The sequence below is a fragment of the Alosa alosa genome, chromosome 19, assembly GCF_017589495.1.
Source record: "Alosa alosa isolate M-15738 ecotype Scorff River chromosome 19, AALO_Geno_1.1, whole genome shotgun sequence".
Lineage (NCBI taxonomy): Eukaryota > Metazoa > Chordata > Actinopteri > Clupeiformes > Clupeidae > Alosa > Alosa alosa.
The window spans coordinates 25,939,663-25,953,630 of NC_063207.1; the positions used below are offsets into that span (position 1 = coordinate 25,939,663).

Consider the following 13,968-nt stretch of genomic DNA (forward strand, 5'->3'; position numbering starts at 1 on the left):
GTTGAGCATCAAAAGTTGCTGAGCAGTTTAAAGTTTTATGGCCGTGTCAGAAGAATAAAAAAATCAAGTGCATTCTTGCGGTGTGTGTGTGTGTGTGTGTGTGTGTGTGTGAAAAAGAGAGTGAGAGAGAAAAAAGAGGGAAGAGAGAGGAAAGAGAGAAAGAGAAAGAGCAAGAGAAGAACCATTCTCATTTCCTGAGATGAGAAAGGAGGATATTATGGTAGTAGAGCATACCATCCATCAAAACAGCCGATTGCTGTAACCCCTCAAATCACACTGACAACTTAAATAATTCAAATGGAGGTGCAACACAATCCTGTCCCTAACTCCCCCTTTAGTATTTGGTAAGACGTGTGTGTCTGTGTGTGTGTGTGTGTGTGTGTGTGTGTGTGTGTGTGTGTGTAGGGTTGCACAGATATGACAGGCGCTCATCCCTTAACACTCAGAGTACTGGAGAGGTCTCCTCTCAGTGTCTAAACTTATGCCAAGGTCTGGTCATTAAAGCGGCTGCTCCCACCTGGTCTGGCAGCCAGCTTCTGTTCCAGGGAGCATTAAAGGTGATTACACAGCGCCGGGAGGCCCCTCTGAGCCAGGACAGACAAGACACAGAGACACAAGGGTGCGGATACTCGTTACTGCCTTTAGGAGCTGCACTTCTTTTGCTTGCTTAAAGTGATTACAGGTTGCTGTTATCTCCATTGTACTAATAATGTGAGTTGAAATTTCATAAGTCTATTTATTATGCCTATATGTACTAGTAGTACCACGTATTTGCATTGTAAAATGCAACGAGTTCTTCCTCTAATATAAATGTGGAACTAATTTGATGTGGAAGTTGAGAAGTGTTTCCACTCTCATGTTAGAGTGTGATAGATGGACAGGGGGCGTGAAATGCACACTGTCTGGCCTCATTACACAACAAGCCTGTGATGGAAATACTGCTCAAATTTGCTGCTTGACCCTTAGTGTAATGGCCATCACACCGGCTCCTTCGGCAAATCAGTATCAGCTGTCAGCAACAGATTGTACACATAAACACACACATATTACACACATAACACACACACACACACACACACAAGACAGACAAACACAAACCACACACACACACCACACACCACACACACACACACACACACACACACACACACACACACACACACACAACTAACCCCGAACAATCCAACTATGGGCTGAGATATAACTGATCAAGTTCACGGTGGGTGCCTTTAGAACTTGATATGGTGGTATGCATGGCATTCAGAATTAAGTACAATTATTATCAAATCAGACTCAAAAAGGTTTGTGTGGAGAAAAGGGGTGAGGACAAATCCACTGAAGTCTTTGAAATGCTTTCATGATTATATCTCTGAATCGGATGTCTGCAGCACACATCATAATGATGGATCTGGGAAACTATGCTTGTGTGCCAGATAGTAAAAGATAAAGGGTGCAAGTCTAATTCATTTCGTAAGAGCTCTATTAAACATTACAGTGATGACGGTGAAGCTCTACATGATGACAAGACATTCCTACTACTGACTGAACTGTCCTGATCCTTATACAATAATTAACATGATTTCATAAAAGTACAAAATCACATACTGGACACTTTTCAAAAGAAGACATTGAATGGTCCTGTTCTCGGTTTCCCAGTTTTGGCAGCCACTTACTGAATACATAAAACAAATAATTGAAATCCCTGGACACACTATTGCTCACGGTACTAGAACCTATTTTATAGTCTATGGTACTAGAACACAAGACTTGTCTTACACTTCATTTATTATGACCGCCGCTAGCGAAGCGGTCATATAGGGATTGTCAAAGTTTTTTTTTTTTTTTTTCCCCTCATCTACTTCCTGAATTTTTGGTCAACGATACCCGGGACACCGAACCACCGGGGCACATGAAATTTGGTGGGTATGTAGCCCCACTAGACTTTTACGGAAAAAAATTGTTTCGTCCCCGTGCTGGGCCCCCGTTGCACTGAGGATGAAGAATCTTTTATGGTATGTTGGTCTCAAGGGCCCACATCAATCTGGCCCATAATCACTCATTTGTGATTTGCACCCCCCGGGTAAAAAATGAAAATGCAATTTTATTCTGCTTTAATCGCCCCTATCTTCAGTTAAGATGTTCAGAACTGCACCAAATTTTATGTGTATGATTGACCTGGCATTCTCTGGTAGTATGCCAAGTTTCTTAGAATTTCATCCATGGGGGGGTCTAAAAAAATTAGGTTTTGTGTACATTTAGTGACTGTACACTCATTGGCCTGTAGATGGCGGTGCACACATATACACATGCACACACACACAGGCACCCACATACTATCGGTATTAGAACGGCCGATACATAATTACAAATTTAGTAGCATTAAAAGAAAGCCAAAATAAATATTCATCATCATCATGGCTGCATTTCCAGTATTGGCGATAAGTAGTCGTTTGTCCACTAGATGGCGCATCGTTGCAGTGAGACGTAATTTTGTTGGAAGTTAAAAGTGGGATGGAAAAACAATGGACGCTTCCTACAAGGACTAGTTTACCGCATCTAATAAGGATAGGATGATGTTCACATGAAATCTAATTCCCATTTCTTCTTGAAGCCGAAATAAATCTGAGGATGTTTATCGGACATGCTTGGTTTTTACTGCAGGTACGTTAATCTTATAATATCAATAAGGACCTAGGTAATGTTACCGTTAGCATTGGTTGAGTGATGGAGGCCAATTTGATTGATTGCATTTGTAGAAAACTATAAATACGGTTATACCAAGCAAATTGATAGCAGCACTGTAATTGTATCTTTCGACTGTCATTTGTTGCACGTGCTACAAAAATCATTCTGTGCAATGGAAGATTTACCATTACAACGTTACACCGGTCTGATACAGTTTTGCCTATACAGGCGTGAGACTGAGACGCTTGTTTATTAAGTGCGTGCAGGGTGTGAGAGGGGAATCGATGTGCTTTGATTCCAGCTTGGTAGTTGTAGTCTGTGAAATTAAAAAGCACGTGTGTGTGAAGTATCCAAACAATGACACCTTCATTTCATTATGGCTGCTTTTAGCAACACACCTTAAGCTACTGTGTAGTGGGTCCCATTTAGAAGTGGCTACTTCATTCAAGGCGCTTTCCTTGACTCGTGGAGCGCGGAATTTTATTACAACTTTTCGCCACGGTATGGCAGTTTAAGTCCGCTTGATACTGTATATTTAAGCCATTGGTTTCAATGGAGATTTTATTTTATTAAGCCAGCATAGCCTATTGACAATTTATGTTGTAAATAGGCCTACCTTATAAGCCTACCTGTAGCTTAGGGAAGCTAACAGCTTTCTATTAGGATCTAGTTTGTTAGTTACAGTTTTGTCATAACTCCCTGATGCATTTTTGCATTTAGAATAGTCAGAGCGTGGATATCTCAATCGGAAAATTAAACAATATCGGGTGCCTATGGACTAGGCTGGGTGAACCCAGCCTGATCTGCCCGCTATTTATTTTTTGATTTCTTAAAAGATTGAGCTTGGTCTGGTGAAAGCCAGACTAGCCATGGACCTCAGTTACACAATGCAAGAGAACATGAATCAGCCTATATTTGCACGAACAATAACGGACAACATCTCTTCAACTTTGGCCCGTTAAAATGTGTATGAACAGTCTAGCGACGCATTTCATCAAGGCCCATTTGGACATGTCTGTTATTTGCACCACTGGTAGATGTAAAACAGCATTTCGGACTACTGTTACTTAATTTGTGCATTAACAATAACGTTTCAGACTACTGTTACTTAATTTGTGCATTGACAATAAAGTATTACATGAACTAAAGATGACTAAAATCTTATGTAGAAGAAGAAACATTCACAAAAAATCCATCCATCCAAAATGACCTTTGTTTTTGAGCTGTTGAAAACGGCATGGAACTGACAGAGATGTTTTTGTTTATAAATAAATAAATAACATTATGCTGATACCTTTTGCTTTTCCCAAATACAATGTAGCCTACAGGTGTAAGTGACCTTTCATCAATCCAGTTGCAATGGATGAATTGTTTAGAGATTTTAAAGGTTTTATAACAATGCTACATCTTCTTTGGCTATTCACCCCTTGCAAGTGACGTCACGTTTTGTTCGTGCCACAGCAAAATAGCCTAGTGGACGGCAAGAACACGAATCAAATCAATGGGTTGTAATGGGACATATCGCACAGCTAGGAGATTATAGTGAGATTTCACCGTAGTAATGCCCTTCCACGACTGTTGGCTTATTGTTTGGAATACAACAACATCCCATGTTCTTGCATAGATATATTTTGGTTTGTTTTCTTTGTGTTTCGGGAGTATTTCAACCACAATTGCATGCTTATCTCCTCAGTGTATGAAGCACAGCAGCGGTTGCTATAGCAACCATAGACTCTGTACAGGATGGCAGATAGCACTTAGGCAAAGTCTTTGGCAAGATCTGAATGTAAACAGATAATACTGTTCTAGTTTTTTTTTATTTCCTATTTCTTTCAATTCTTTAACTTAAGACATGTAAGTAACACATCGCTGGGCAACGTACAAACTGACGAGTTACATTAGCCCTAGCACTATGAGGTACGATAAACGTAATCAAATACATAAAAAAAAAAAAATAAAAAAAAAAAATAACATTATGCTGATACCTTTTGCTTTTCCCAAATACAATGTAGCCTACAGGTGTAAGTGACCTTTCATCAATCCAGTTGCAATGGATGAACTGTGATGAACTGCCCTACTTGTGATTGTTCAGAGATTTTAAAGGTTTTATAACAATACTACATCTTCTTTGGCTATTCTACAATCTATTCACCTTTTCAGCACCAGTAGGCTACTTTCTGTGCAGCCGCACACACACACTCATGCATGCCAAACAAGCATACACAAAAGTTTCAAGAGTGGGGAATGGGGTAAAATATGGAGACAAATTGAAGTGTGATTTATTTTCGCGGAACGGATGTACAGGACTGAGCGGCGATCATTTTTTGTACCGCTATGCGGTTAGTTATAGTTTTACACTTGGTGCACATGTGTGTTGCACACCTACATTTTATGACGGCATCTCCACCGTGGACAAGGTCTTTTGATGAGACAGTGACATGATGCTGAGATCCCTGTTTATTTGTGCTTAACCTGAAAGGCCTACAGTTCTGCAGGCATCATTAAAAGTCATAAATACTAAATACTTAAATAAAAAAATTAATGTTGGTGTTGATGTAGGGCTGATGTTTTCCCTTTTGGACTATTACTAATGTGATAAAGGCTGCAGCACTGTAATTAAATATATCAATTAGGTCCTTTATAATAACAAGACAAAAGCTGCCCTGTGAGGTCTACAGCAATGTCACCATAAAAGTGTTCTAAATGAATCTTAACAGAGCACCATAAAAGGAACACAAGAGAGAGCTCCATAACTCTCAATGCTGAAAGATGACCGACTAATCTGGTGTAGGGACAATGAGATCTCACTGACAAGATGCACATTTTATTTTTATTTCAATGTTTTTATTTTAACAAACTCAATAAGAGCAGAAAGGCAGGATCCACAGCAGACCTTGTGTTTGCCATATGTCCACGTGCCCATCAGTGGTGCACGGGTCCGGTCACAAGCGGCCCGCACTCGTCCCATATCAACCTGACCACAACTCGAACCGCAAATTTAAATAAGAGAAAAAGATACTCGCGATCCGACCTGCTTATTTACAAAATGTGCGCTTTTGGTTAATGTAGCCTAACATGCAGTGTATAGCCTACTTATTAAGCTATGTAAAACTTTTAAACAGGAACAGAAAGCCCTCCTTAATCACATCTGCAGTACCTGCAGGTGTAAGGCCATACACACTACGAGGAGCGACAGAGAATTCCCTGTTTAATTTAACTCCAAATTGGCCTACCATAATTACCAGACTCTTCACTGCACTTCAGCCTATATAAGCTGCATGACGGTAGGCCTTGTCTGTAAAACAAACACATTTATTTGTGAAACTTTTTGTGAAATTGCTGGTCAAAAGGTTAACATTAGAGGAACTGGAACTGGAACTGGCCTGTGTGGGATCATAAAATACCGGTAGGGTAGGTGGTAAAGAAGCAGGATTATTTTACTGAGCGACTTGCCATTAGGTCTTGTGCCTAGCTAGCCCAATAAAAGCTGTTCCAGGTCAGTGCGCATAATAGAAAACAATCTATTGCTTGCTTGAGGTCTGGTAATTAAAGTTACTGGTTAGGCTGGGAGGGTTTAGCTCACAGTGCCGCATTTATATATAAGTATAGTATATATACTTTTTTGATCCCGTGAGGGAAATTTGGTCTCTGCTTTTAACCCAATCGGTGAATTAGTGAAACACAAACAGCACACAGTGAACACACAGTGAGGTGAAGCACACACTAATCCCGGCGCAGTGAGCTGCCTGCTACAACGGCGGCGCTCGGGGAGCAGTGAGGGGTTAGGTGCCTTGCTCAAGGGCACTTCAGCCACGGCCCACTGGTCGGGGCTCGAACCGGCAACCCTCCGGTTACAAGTCCAGAGTGCTAACCAGTGGGCCACGGCTGCCCCAAATTTGTGAGTAGTCATGTTGGTCGTGCCTGTTATGTAGCTGTGGCATACTTTTTTAACATGGCTTCGCAAGAAGTGCACAGAACATAACCTAACAATATGTGCATAGAACATAACATGACAAGTTCATGCTGCATCAATTGAAGTCTTTTAGCTAATGATATCTTTGAAAAGCAATTCTGACCGCAGCAGTCCGCGGGCAATCCGCACAACACTGGTTCCCACTAAGCTCCCAGAGAGACATTCTATCCCATAAACAAAGACTGCAGTTGAATGCACATGCTCCTTTTCGAACAAAAGTAAAAAGCTAAGCAGAAAAAATCAGGCTTTGCGTGCCATTAATAATGTAGATTAAGTAGGCCTATCAGATTTTGGCAGCACAGTGACTTCTGCCATGGCTGTGTTTATTAAACAGGATCTTGCCTATCCGAGCAGAGATATCAGTGAATGGATAAATCAATTTGGCAAACGCCAGTGCTTCTCCCTATGTCAGCTGACAGGAAATGTCCTCCAACACAACCCAGAAAATAAAGACAAATTAGTATTATTACCTCTCTGAGGTAAGCCATTTTAATTAAATACAATGAGCCAACAAGACTCAGTTAATACCCTCCTCTTCCTTTGAAGTAATTGTAGCCTTCAAAAGATGAAACACTTCAGCACTATGGAAGGTAGCAACATAGAACAGAGCACTGGGTTTCAAAAGCCATGTCTTGTCTGCTCTGAAGATTCTACGTGTTTGTCCTCACTGTAGATATTTTTAACTGAGACATGGCATGGCGCATCTCATCCATGTCCTCGGAGTGCATCTAATGATGGCTGACATTTAAAGGCTGCACACCCTGCGTTGTGGTGCGAAGCGCCCCATGAGGTGAGGAGGAATGCGTGCGAGTGAACTCCAAATGTGGCACATCCTAAACCAGCTGCAGCTCTCAGCCTCTTAATTAAACATGGGATGAGCTCAGGGTTCCACTGCACCACGGAAGGTAAAAAAAGAGAACCTTCACAGATACCTTTACCCAGTAAGCAAAATGAAAACTCTATTACGACTCCACAAGCTGAGCTGTTAAGAATACACATCTTTATCTCTCTCTCTCTCTCATCCTCCCCCTCCCCAACACACACACATGCATATGCACATATGCACACACCCATGCATACAGTGGTAGTACTTGTGGTGTGTAAGACATTGATCCTGATAGGGGAAGCCACTGTTTGCTTTCTAATCTCATCTGGAAGTGACACAAAGGTCAAGCACACTTTATTTAGAGTACTAAGCTGAGTATAAGCACACAGAGGCACACAAAGGTCTGCTCTGATCTCAGAGTTTAAGTTCTGTTTTAGAATTATGCCGCATTGGACTTATTTTAAGTGTCAAACCAAAAAGAATACACACACACACACACACACACACACACACACACACACACACACACCACTTACTAATGCTTTCTCTCTCTCTCTCTCTCTCTCTCACACACACACACACACACATTGACATTTGAGTGTTGAAGGCTGTTGGAAAATAATAATACAGCTAAACTGTATGCTGAATCCAAATCAGGAACTGAATTAGAAATTACACAAACATAACAATTCCAAAATGCATACAAGTTACATTTCTGTAATAAATGGGAATGCACCTGTTTGTGGTCAAGCTTTCTTACAGACTAAATCCAGTCTGTAGCTTGCTCACCAGTAGCACCTACAAATGCTACAAATGTTATGCAATGCCAACAGCTCTGTTGCCCCTGTGGAATGGCTATGTAGGTGTTAGACAGCTCTGACTTGTAGTAACACTATTTTTCTTATCCAAACCAAACTATGCTACCATGCTATCTTGTTATAGCTGTAAATCTCATATGCCATCTCATCAACATTTATCTTTAGAAAAAGTATTCATTAAAACCTCAAAACTAATGAATCATCACCTATATAAAATGTCATCTGAATGATAGCAGTGCCCAGGGCAGAACATCACGTTGGCACTGGACATGTTATAGGCTATCAGGGGCATTAAGCTCTTCAGTGTGCCACTCAGGGCTGTATAAAGTTGAGCTCTTTCCACAAATGGCTTGTGGTCACTGAGAGACCACAATGGAATGAGTGTTCAGTAAAGAGATCTGCTGCAGCGCCGTGTCCATTTCACATGTAATTAAACTTTCATGTCTGTAATGGACCTCTCATTAGGGCCAGTTTGGCCAGAGTCACAGCTCCAACAGGAGCCTCCCCCCTTCAGCTGGTTGTTATGTCTACAGACACCTGACGGGCCACAACAGCTAGTCTTTGATCTCACCGATGACACAAGGATCACACATAAACAAACAAATAAATAACAATCCCAATTATATCACAGGGCCCCTCCTCAGCTACCCGGCTATTCTGAGGCCCTGTAATTGATTTCCTCGTGGGCATTTGCAAAGAAGATGTGATCAATGTGACGGTAATGCATTCCTGGTACACCATCTGTTTAGCTGCCCCCTCTCTTACACCCTGGCCATTTCTCACTCTCTTTTGCACATTCCTCTCTTTCAAAGAGGCTGTATAGTATGTGTCGTTTTTCACGTAATTCAGTAATTGGTAGAGGATTTTTTTTTATTTGGATGGATGAAAAGGTAATGAGGTAGACAGAGTGGTAGAAATGCCACCAGACACTGGCTTTGCTAGACCCAGACACACATACCTACTGCCCTTGTTGATCTCTGGACAATATATTTATTTTTAGGAAATGGAGCAGTTTTAATTAATAGCACAGCCATGCTCTTCTGTCTGAGACAGAAGCAAAAGGCTCATAGCTATACTGTTAGCAGTGGCTGTGGATTATTATTCATTCAACAGTATAAAATTGGCTGAAACCAGTATACATACTTCACTGGGTGCATCCTAGGCCTCTATACAGGCATTGCATTCTGAGAGTCATTTGTCAACCGTACAGTAACTGTGTCATCATCAATAACAACAAAGAACAATTGCTCAGATTGGAGATATAATGTCAGTGGATGCACTCAGTTGGCCAAACATTGACTTTGCCGAGATAAATTGCATTTCCTGACAGACAGCAACCACCTTAACAAGCTAAATATCTCACAAGGATAAAAACAAAGAATGCCATACATCACAGCTGTCAGTAGGGGCTGGATCTTATTGATCCAACAAAGGGGCTTCATATCGCTTTCTATCATTCTTGACGGGGGTTTCAGACGAATACTCCAGACCTATGGGGTAAAGACGGTCATAGTGTACAGACAGATATCCATAATGGCTTCGGAAGAACAAATGGGCATGTGGACATGATGAACTGGTCAGACAATGAAGATCAGCATTTTGCCAGAGAAGATTCACACTTCCACATGTTCAGTAGAGTGTGTAAACAGCATGTGTAGAGAAGTAATAGAGAATGAAATTTGAATTCTGCCTATAAAGTGATATCCTATTTTATTGTTTTCTCATAATCAGGATTTTTATTTCAATATACCACAACACCTTACCTACAGTATCCATAAACATCAGCTGTGAAAATGTAAGGTAGAGATGTGTATTGTCTTACAGTATCTACATACTACAGCTTGACTAATAAGAGAACTTTTAGCACTTCTCTCTCTGCGTCCCAAATGCTGGGGCCCTGCAGTGTGCATCTGGGACTTCTGTAGGGGCTCAGCTTGGGGTTCTGTGAGGGCTCTGGCAGCTGAGGCGCAGTAGCGCCGGCCTAATGTACTGTACTGCATCGGATGAATCCAGGTCATCAGACTCACACTCGCTTACCCCGGCCAGAACGCAATCTGGGACGGGGAAGATCATCCGAGAAGTGAAAAACAGCTGTGCCCTGCAACAGGGCTAGTTTCTCAAGCAGGCCAGGTACAGGAAAAAGGGTTCCCAAAGTCGCTCTGCCCACAGGGTGTGCAGATTGATGGCTGAGGGCTATGCCCTAAAACATGGCCTAGCATATTTCTAGCACAGCAGCAAAAAATTACTTTTAGCTTTGATAGATTTGGGTGATCTCACTACCAACATGAGATTTATTCTGCTTTCTCTTCATGTTAGCTTGTTATTTTACATCTTTAATGCGGCCTTGCATATCATAATGATGTTCCGGTTATGTTCACAATATTGTTTTAGAACCTGCTATAGAGCCTGATACTTACATTCTGACTGTTCTGGAGTGAAACTGAAACAGGGCTGTAATTTGTAACTGTAGTATTGTGCCAGTATAATTTTTACCTCTGGAGGATCTGGAATCATAGAACCAGCACATTCATAGAACCAAACACATTCAACCACAAATTTATCTATCACAAATAGCAGTATATGCTATTGTATGTACTGTACTAAAAATGTATATCTCTGTCTTTCACCAAAGCACAGGTGCATTGGTGCAGATGTATAAAATTATTCTGAATTGTATGATTGCCTCCTGCCGTCCCTCTCATCTCGGCCTGTTTCGGTTGGCATGGTAACATGCACATCAAAAAGCTCTGACCATTTCCAAATTGCACGCCAGCGCAGACACCCACACGAAGACGCAGCATAAGCCCTCTCAGGGTCCCACGCATCCCACCGGCACCACCGAGCCCTCACCGCAAAGCCGCTCCGCACACGAAAAAGCACATTATGATCGAAACCGTCGCCCGAGCAGATGAACACACAACCTCTGTCAAAAAACCTGCTCCAAATCACCACAACTTTGCTGACCATGGAACTCAGAGCAACGCTAATGGGGAACACAGCTCACTGGCAGCTGCAGCCTCTGGCAGTTCTCTGAGTAAAAAGTGACTCATTTCCACAAAGAGCCTGAGAGTAGCAGACAACCTGTGCATTAACATGACAATGTGGGCTTTAATTGATATTATTACCAGGCAGGAGTAAGTGGCAGATAAAAGCCAAATGCCACCATTAGTCTGAAACCATGTTAAAGCTGCTTTCGCAAGCCAGACACAACATCAACAAGTAAAAAGCCAGATGGACACTGGATTTGCTGACAATTCGGGGCTTCTAAAGTATTATGTGTTGATTCAAGTAAGAATTTTATATCCTTAACTGAGGAATTTTATGTAACCTGAAGTACAAAAGTAGGATGCGGATATCACCTAAAATCACCATTTAAGACTCTAAAACAGTAGTAGGCTAGCCTAGGGGAGGATAATCTTGCCTTTATGCGGTTGTCATGGAAAATTCCTATAGCATCAAATTGTCTTCTAAAAAAAGACTGTCGTTACAATTTATTATGACAGACATCAGGGTGTATCAAGTTAGAAAAAAAAGGGGCCAATTATTGAGTACAATTAGTGTGACACCATTTCCAGAGCTGAAAATGTCAACAGCAACAAACAGGACACACAACGTCTGTCTGGCAGAGTGAGGTTGATAGTAGACATATCCAGCTGTTTGCTGTCACTGGAAGTATCTTGTCAGCTTAGGTCAGTGTGTGTGACACTAGTTAAATGGGGCCTCGGGGGAAATGATCTCCCTTTGCTCAGCTAATCAGCTCATGGAAGACTTGGTCTGTGTGGAGGTCTAGGAATAAGAAGGGCAGCTGAAGGGAGGAGCCCTGGCAATTCATCACTGGACTAATGCTTCACATAGAGGTTAGGACATCAAGCCCTGTATTTCTCTCTATTTGTCTTAGCTTCCTAAATTTGGCTTGGAACTGTGCTTGTTCCTACCAGAAAAAAAAAAAAAAAAAAAAACAAGTCTACACAAGAACGGAAGTCCCTTGAGAACACACTGTTTTCTTAGTCTTTTTAGCAGCTATACACAGAAAAACAGCAAAGATGTTTCTCAAGGCAAATCCAGTATCACCATACTGATTTCATCACAGATCGTAAACTACCGGTATATTTTTAGTTTACGATCTGTGACTCAATTTTTAGTCATAGTATAGTATAGTTTACTACATTTTTCAACAGAAAAGACACAATATGGCTCAAAATGCAAATGTTGAGTTGTACTGCTTGTCCATTTTGTTGGAACTAGAACTTATTCTAAAGGATAATGTTAAAACCAGTTTGTTTATCAATGTACGTTTACATTTATGTTGCCTACTTACTTTTGTCTAATATTTTTAAGTACATGTGTTTGCAGTGCCCTTGAATCTTGAATTGCTAAATCTCATTATCATTAACAACATTCTCGCCTAGTGTAATTACTTTTGAACAAGATGAGCATTCTGGTATCCGCAGTCATTATCCAAGATGTCCACACTAAACAGGGTGAAAAAACAAATAACACATAAAAACGACGAGGACTGACACATTTCCACATGACTTAGAGAAACAACAGAGTGAGGTCTAGCAGAGGATGTGACGTGGTGGTGACCCTGTATGCAAGATGAAGATATCCGAGAGAATATTATGCTGATGTAGTTGATGACTGAAGGTGACAAGTTACTGGCCACAGATAGCCACAAGTGGGATAGCAGCCATTTCAGACTGGGCTCCATCTATGGCCTGCTTACCTTTTCGGATGCAGATGAGCTCATGTACTCCACAATTACGTTCGCCACCTGGAAGAACAATGCATGTTTTAATGGTACACACCTAAGACATTAAATGAGGACAGACAGAAAAAATGCAGACATAGTAACAGGCAAAACTGCACCAAAGATATTCAAAAGGAACAGGGACAACATTACACCAAAAGACATTAGACACCAGAAAACATTTGATGGATGATGAAAATTAAAATGTCGAAAACTTCCTACTGCTGGAGCATAAATTACAGTTTGAGGTCAGTTAGGTCATTAACTTTCAGAGCAGACGAGAGAGACAGTAATGCTGCTGTCCCTCCATCGATGACCACCTTTGCTGAAGCAGAATTTAACGCAAATTGATCACAATATTCAAACCATATCGCTTGGCCAAACAAATTAACATCTGATTCAGACACACCTAGAGTCTTTTTAATGAGGCATAAAATTGTGTTTTTTTCTAATCAGGCATCTGTCCTAGCCACCTCAGAGGCCAAGCAAGCCAATCTCCATGCAGAATGCAAACAGCTGGTAAGCCATCCGCCCTGCTGCTCACAAGCCATGATGATCTATGCCAAACAGCTTTATAGTCAGATGCTATACACACTGGGGTATGGGTCTTCAGCAAGACCTGTCCATTCATAAAATCTCCTGCAATTAATTTGCTTTAAAACCCACCAATACTGTATTAAATATAAACACGTTAATAGTATGATTGAGCAAAGGACAGCAGAATTAGCATTTGCAAAACACTTTCTTGCCCAGGACATTGATGCAGGATTAGGTTCTAAACTGTTCTCAGCTTTCAAGTTCAAGTATTCAGCAGATGGAATTGCGACTGCAAGCAACATCTGAAATGGACACCCATTAATTAGCACTGATATTTTCCATTATGGATTGGAGAGAGTAAAGCTAACCACCCCCCGTC

The 13,968-nt window shown here is 41.2% G+C and overlaps 1 protein-coding gene across 7 annotated transcripts in view; it reads right to left on the minus strand.

The window, feature by feature from the left end:
* Positions 1-13,968, minus strand: part of syt14a (synaptotagmin XIVa) — a 51,586-nt gene that overhangs the window by 26,760 nt on the left and 10,858 nt on the right. For 6 of the 7 annotated variants that reach the window (XM_048228069.1, XM_048228067.1, XM_048228065.1 and 3 more), the window contains exons 1-2: positions 13,029-13,070; positions 12,721-12,774 (exon numbers count right to left, since the gene is read on the minus strand). In XM_048228069.1, coding sequence (XP_048084026.1) covers positions 12,721-12,757 — 37 coding nt within the window. In that variant the 5' untranslated portion in view covers positions 12,758-12,774; positions 13,029-13,070. Of the gene's footprint in view, positions 1-12,720; positions 12,775-13,028; positions 13,077-13,968 lie in introns of those variants that run through there. The other variant, XM_048228068.1, reaches the window with a different exon arrangement.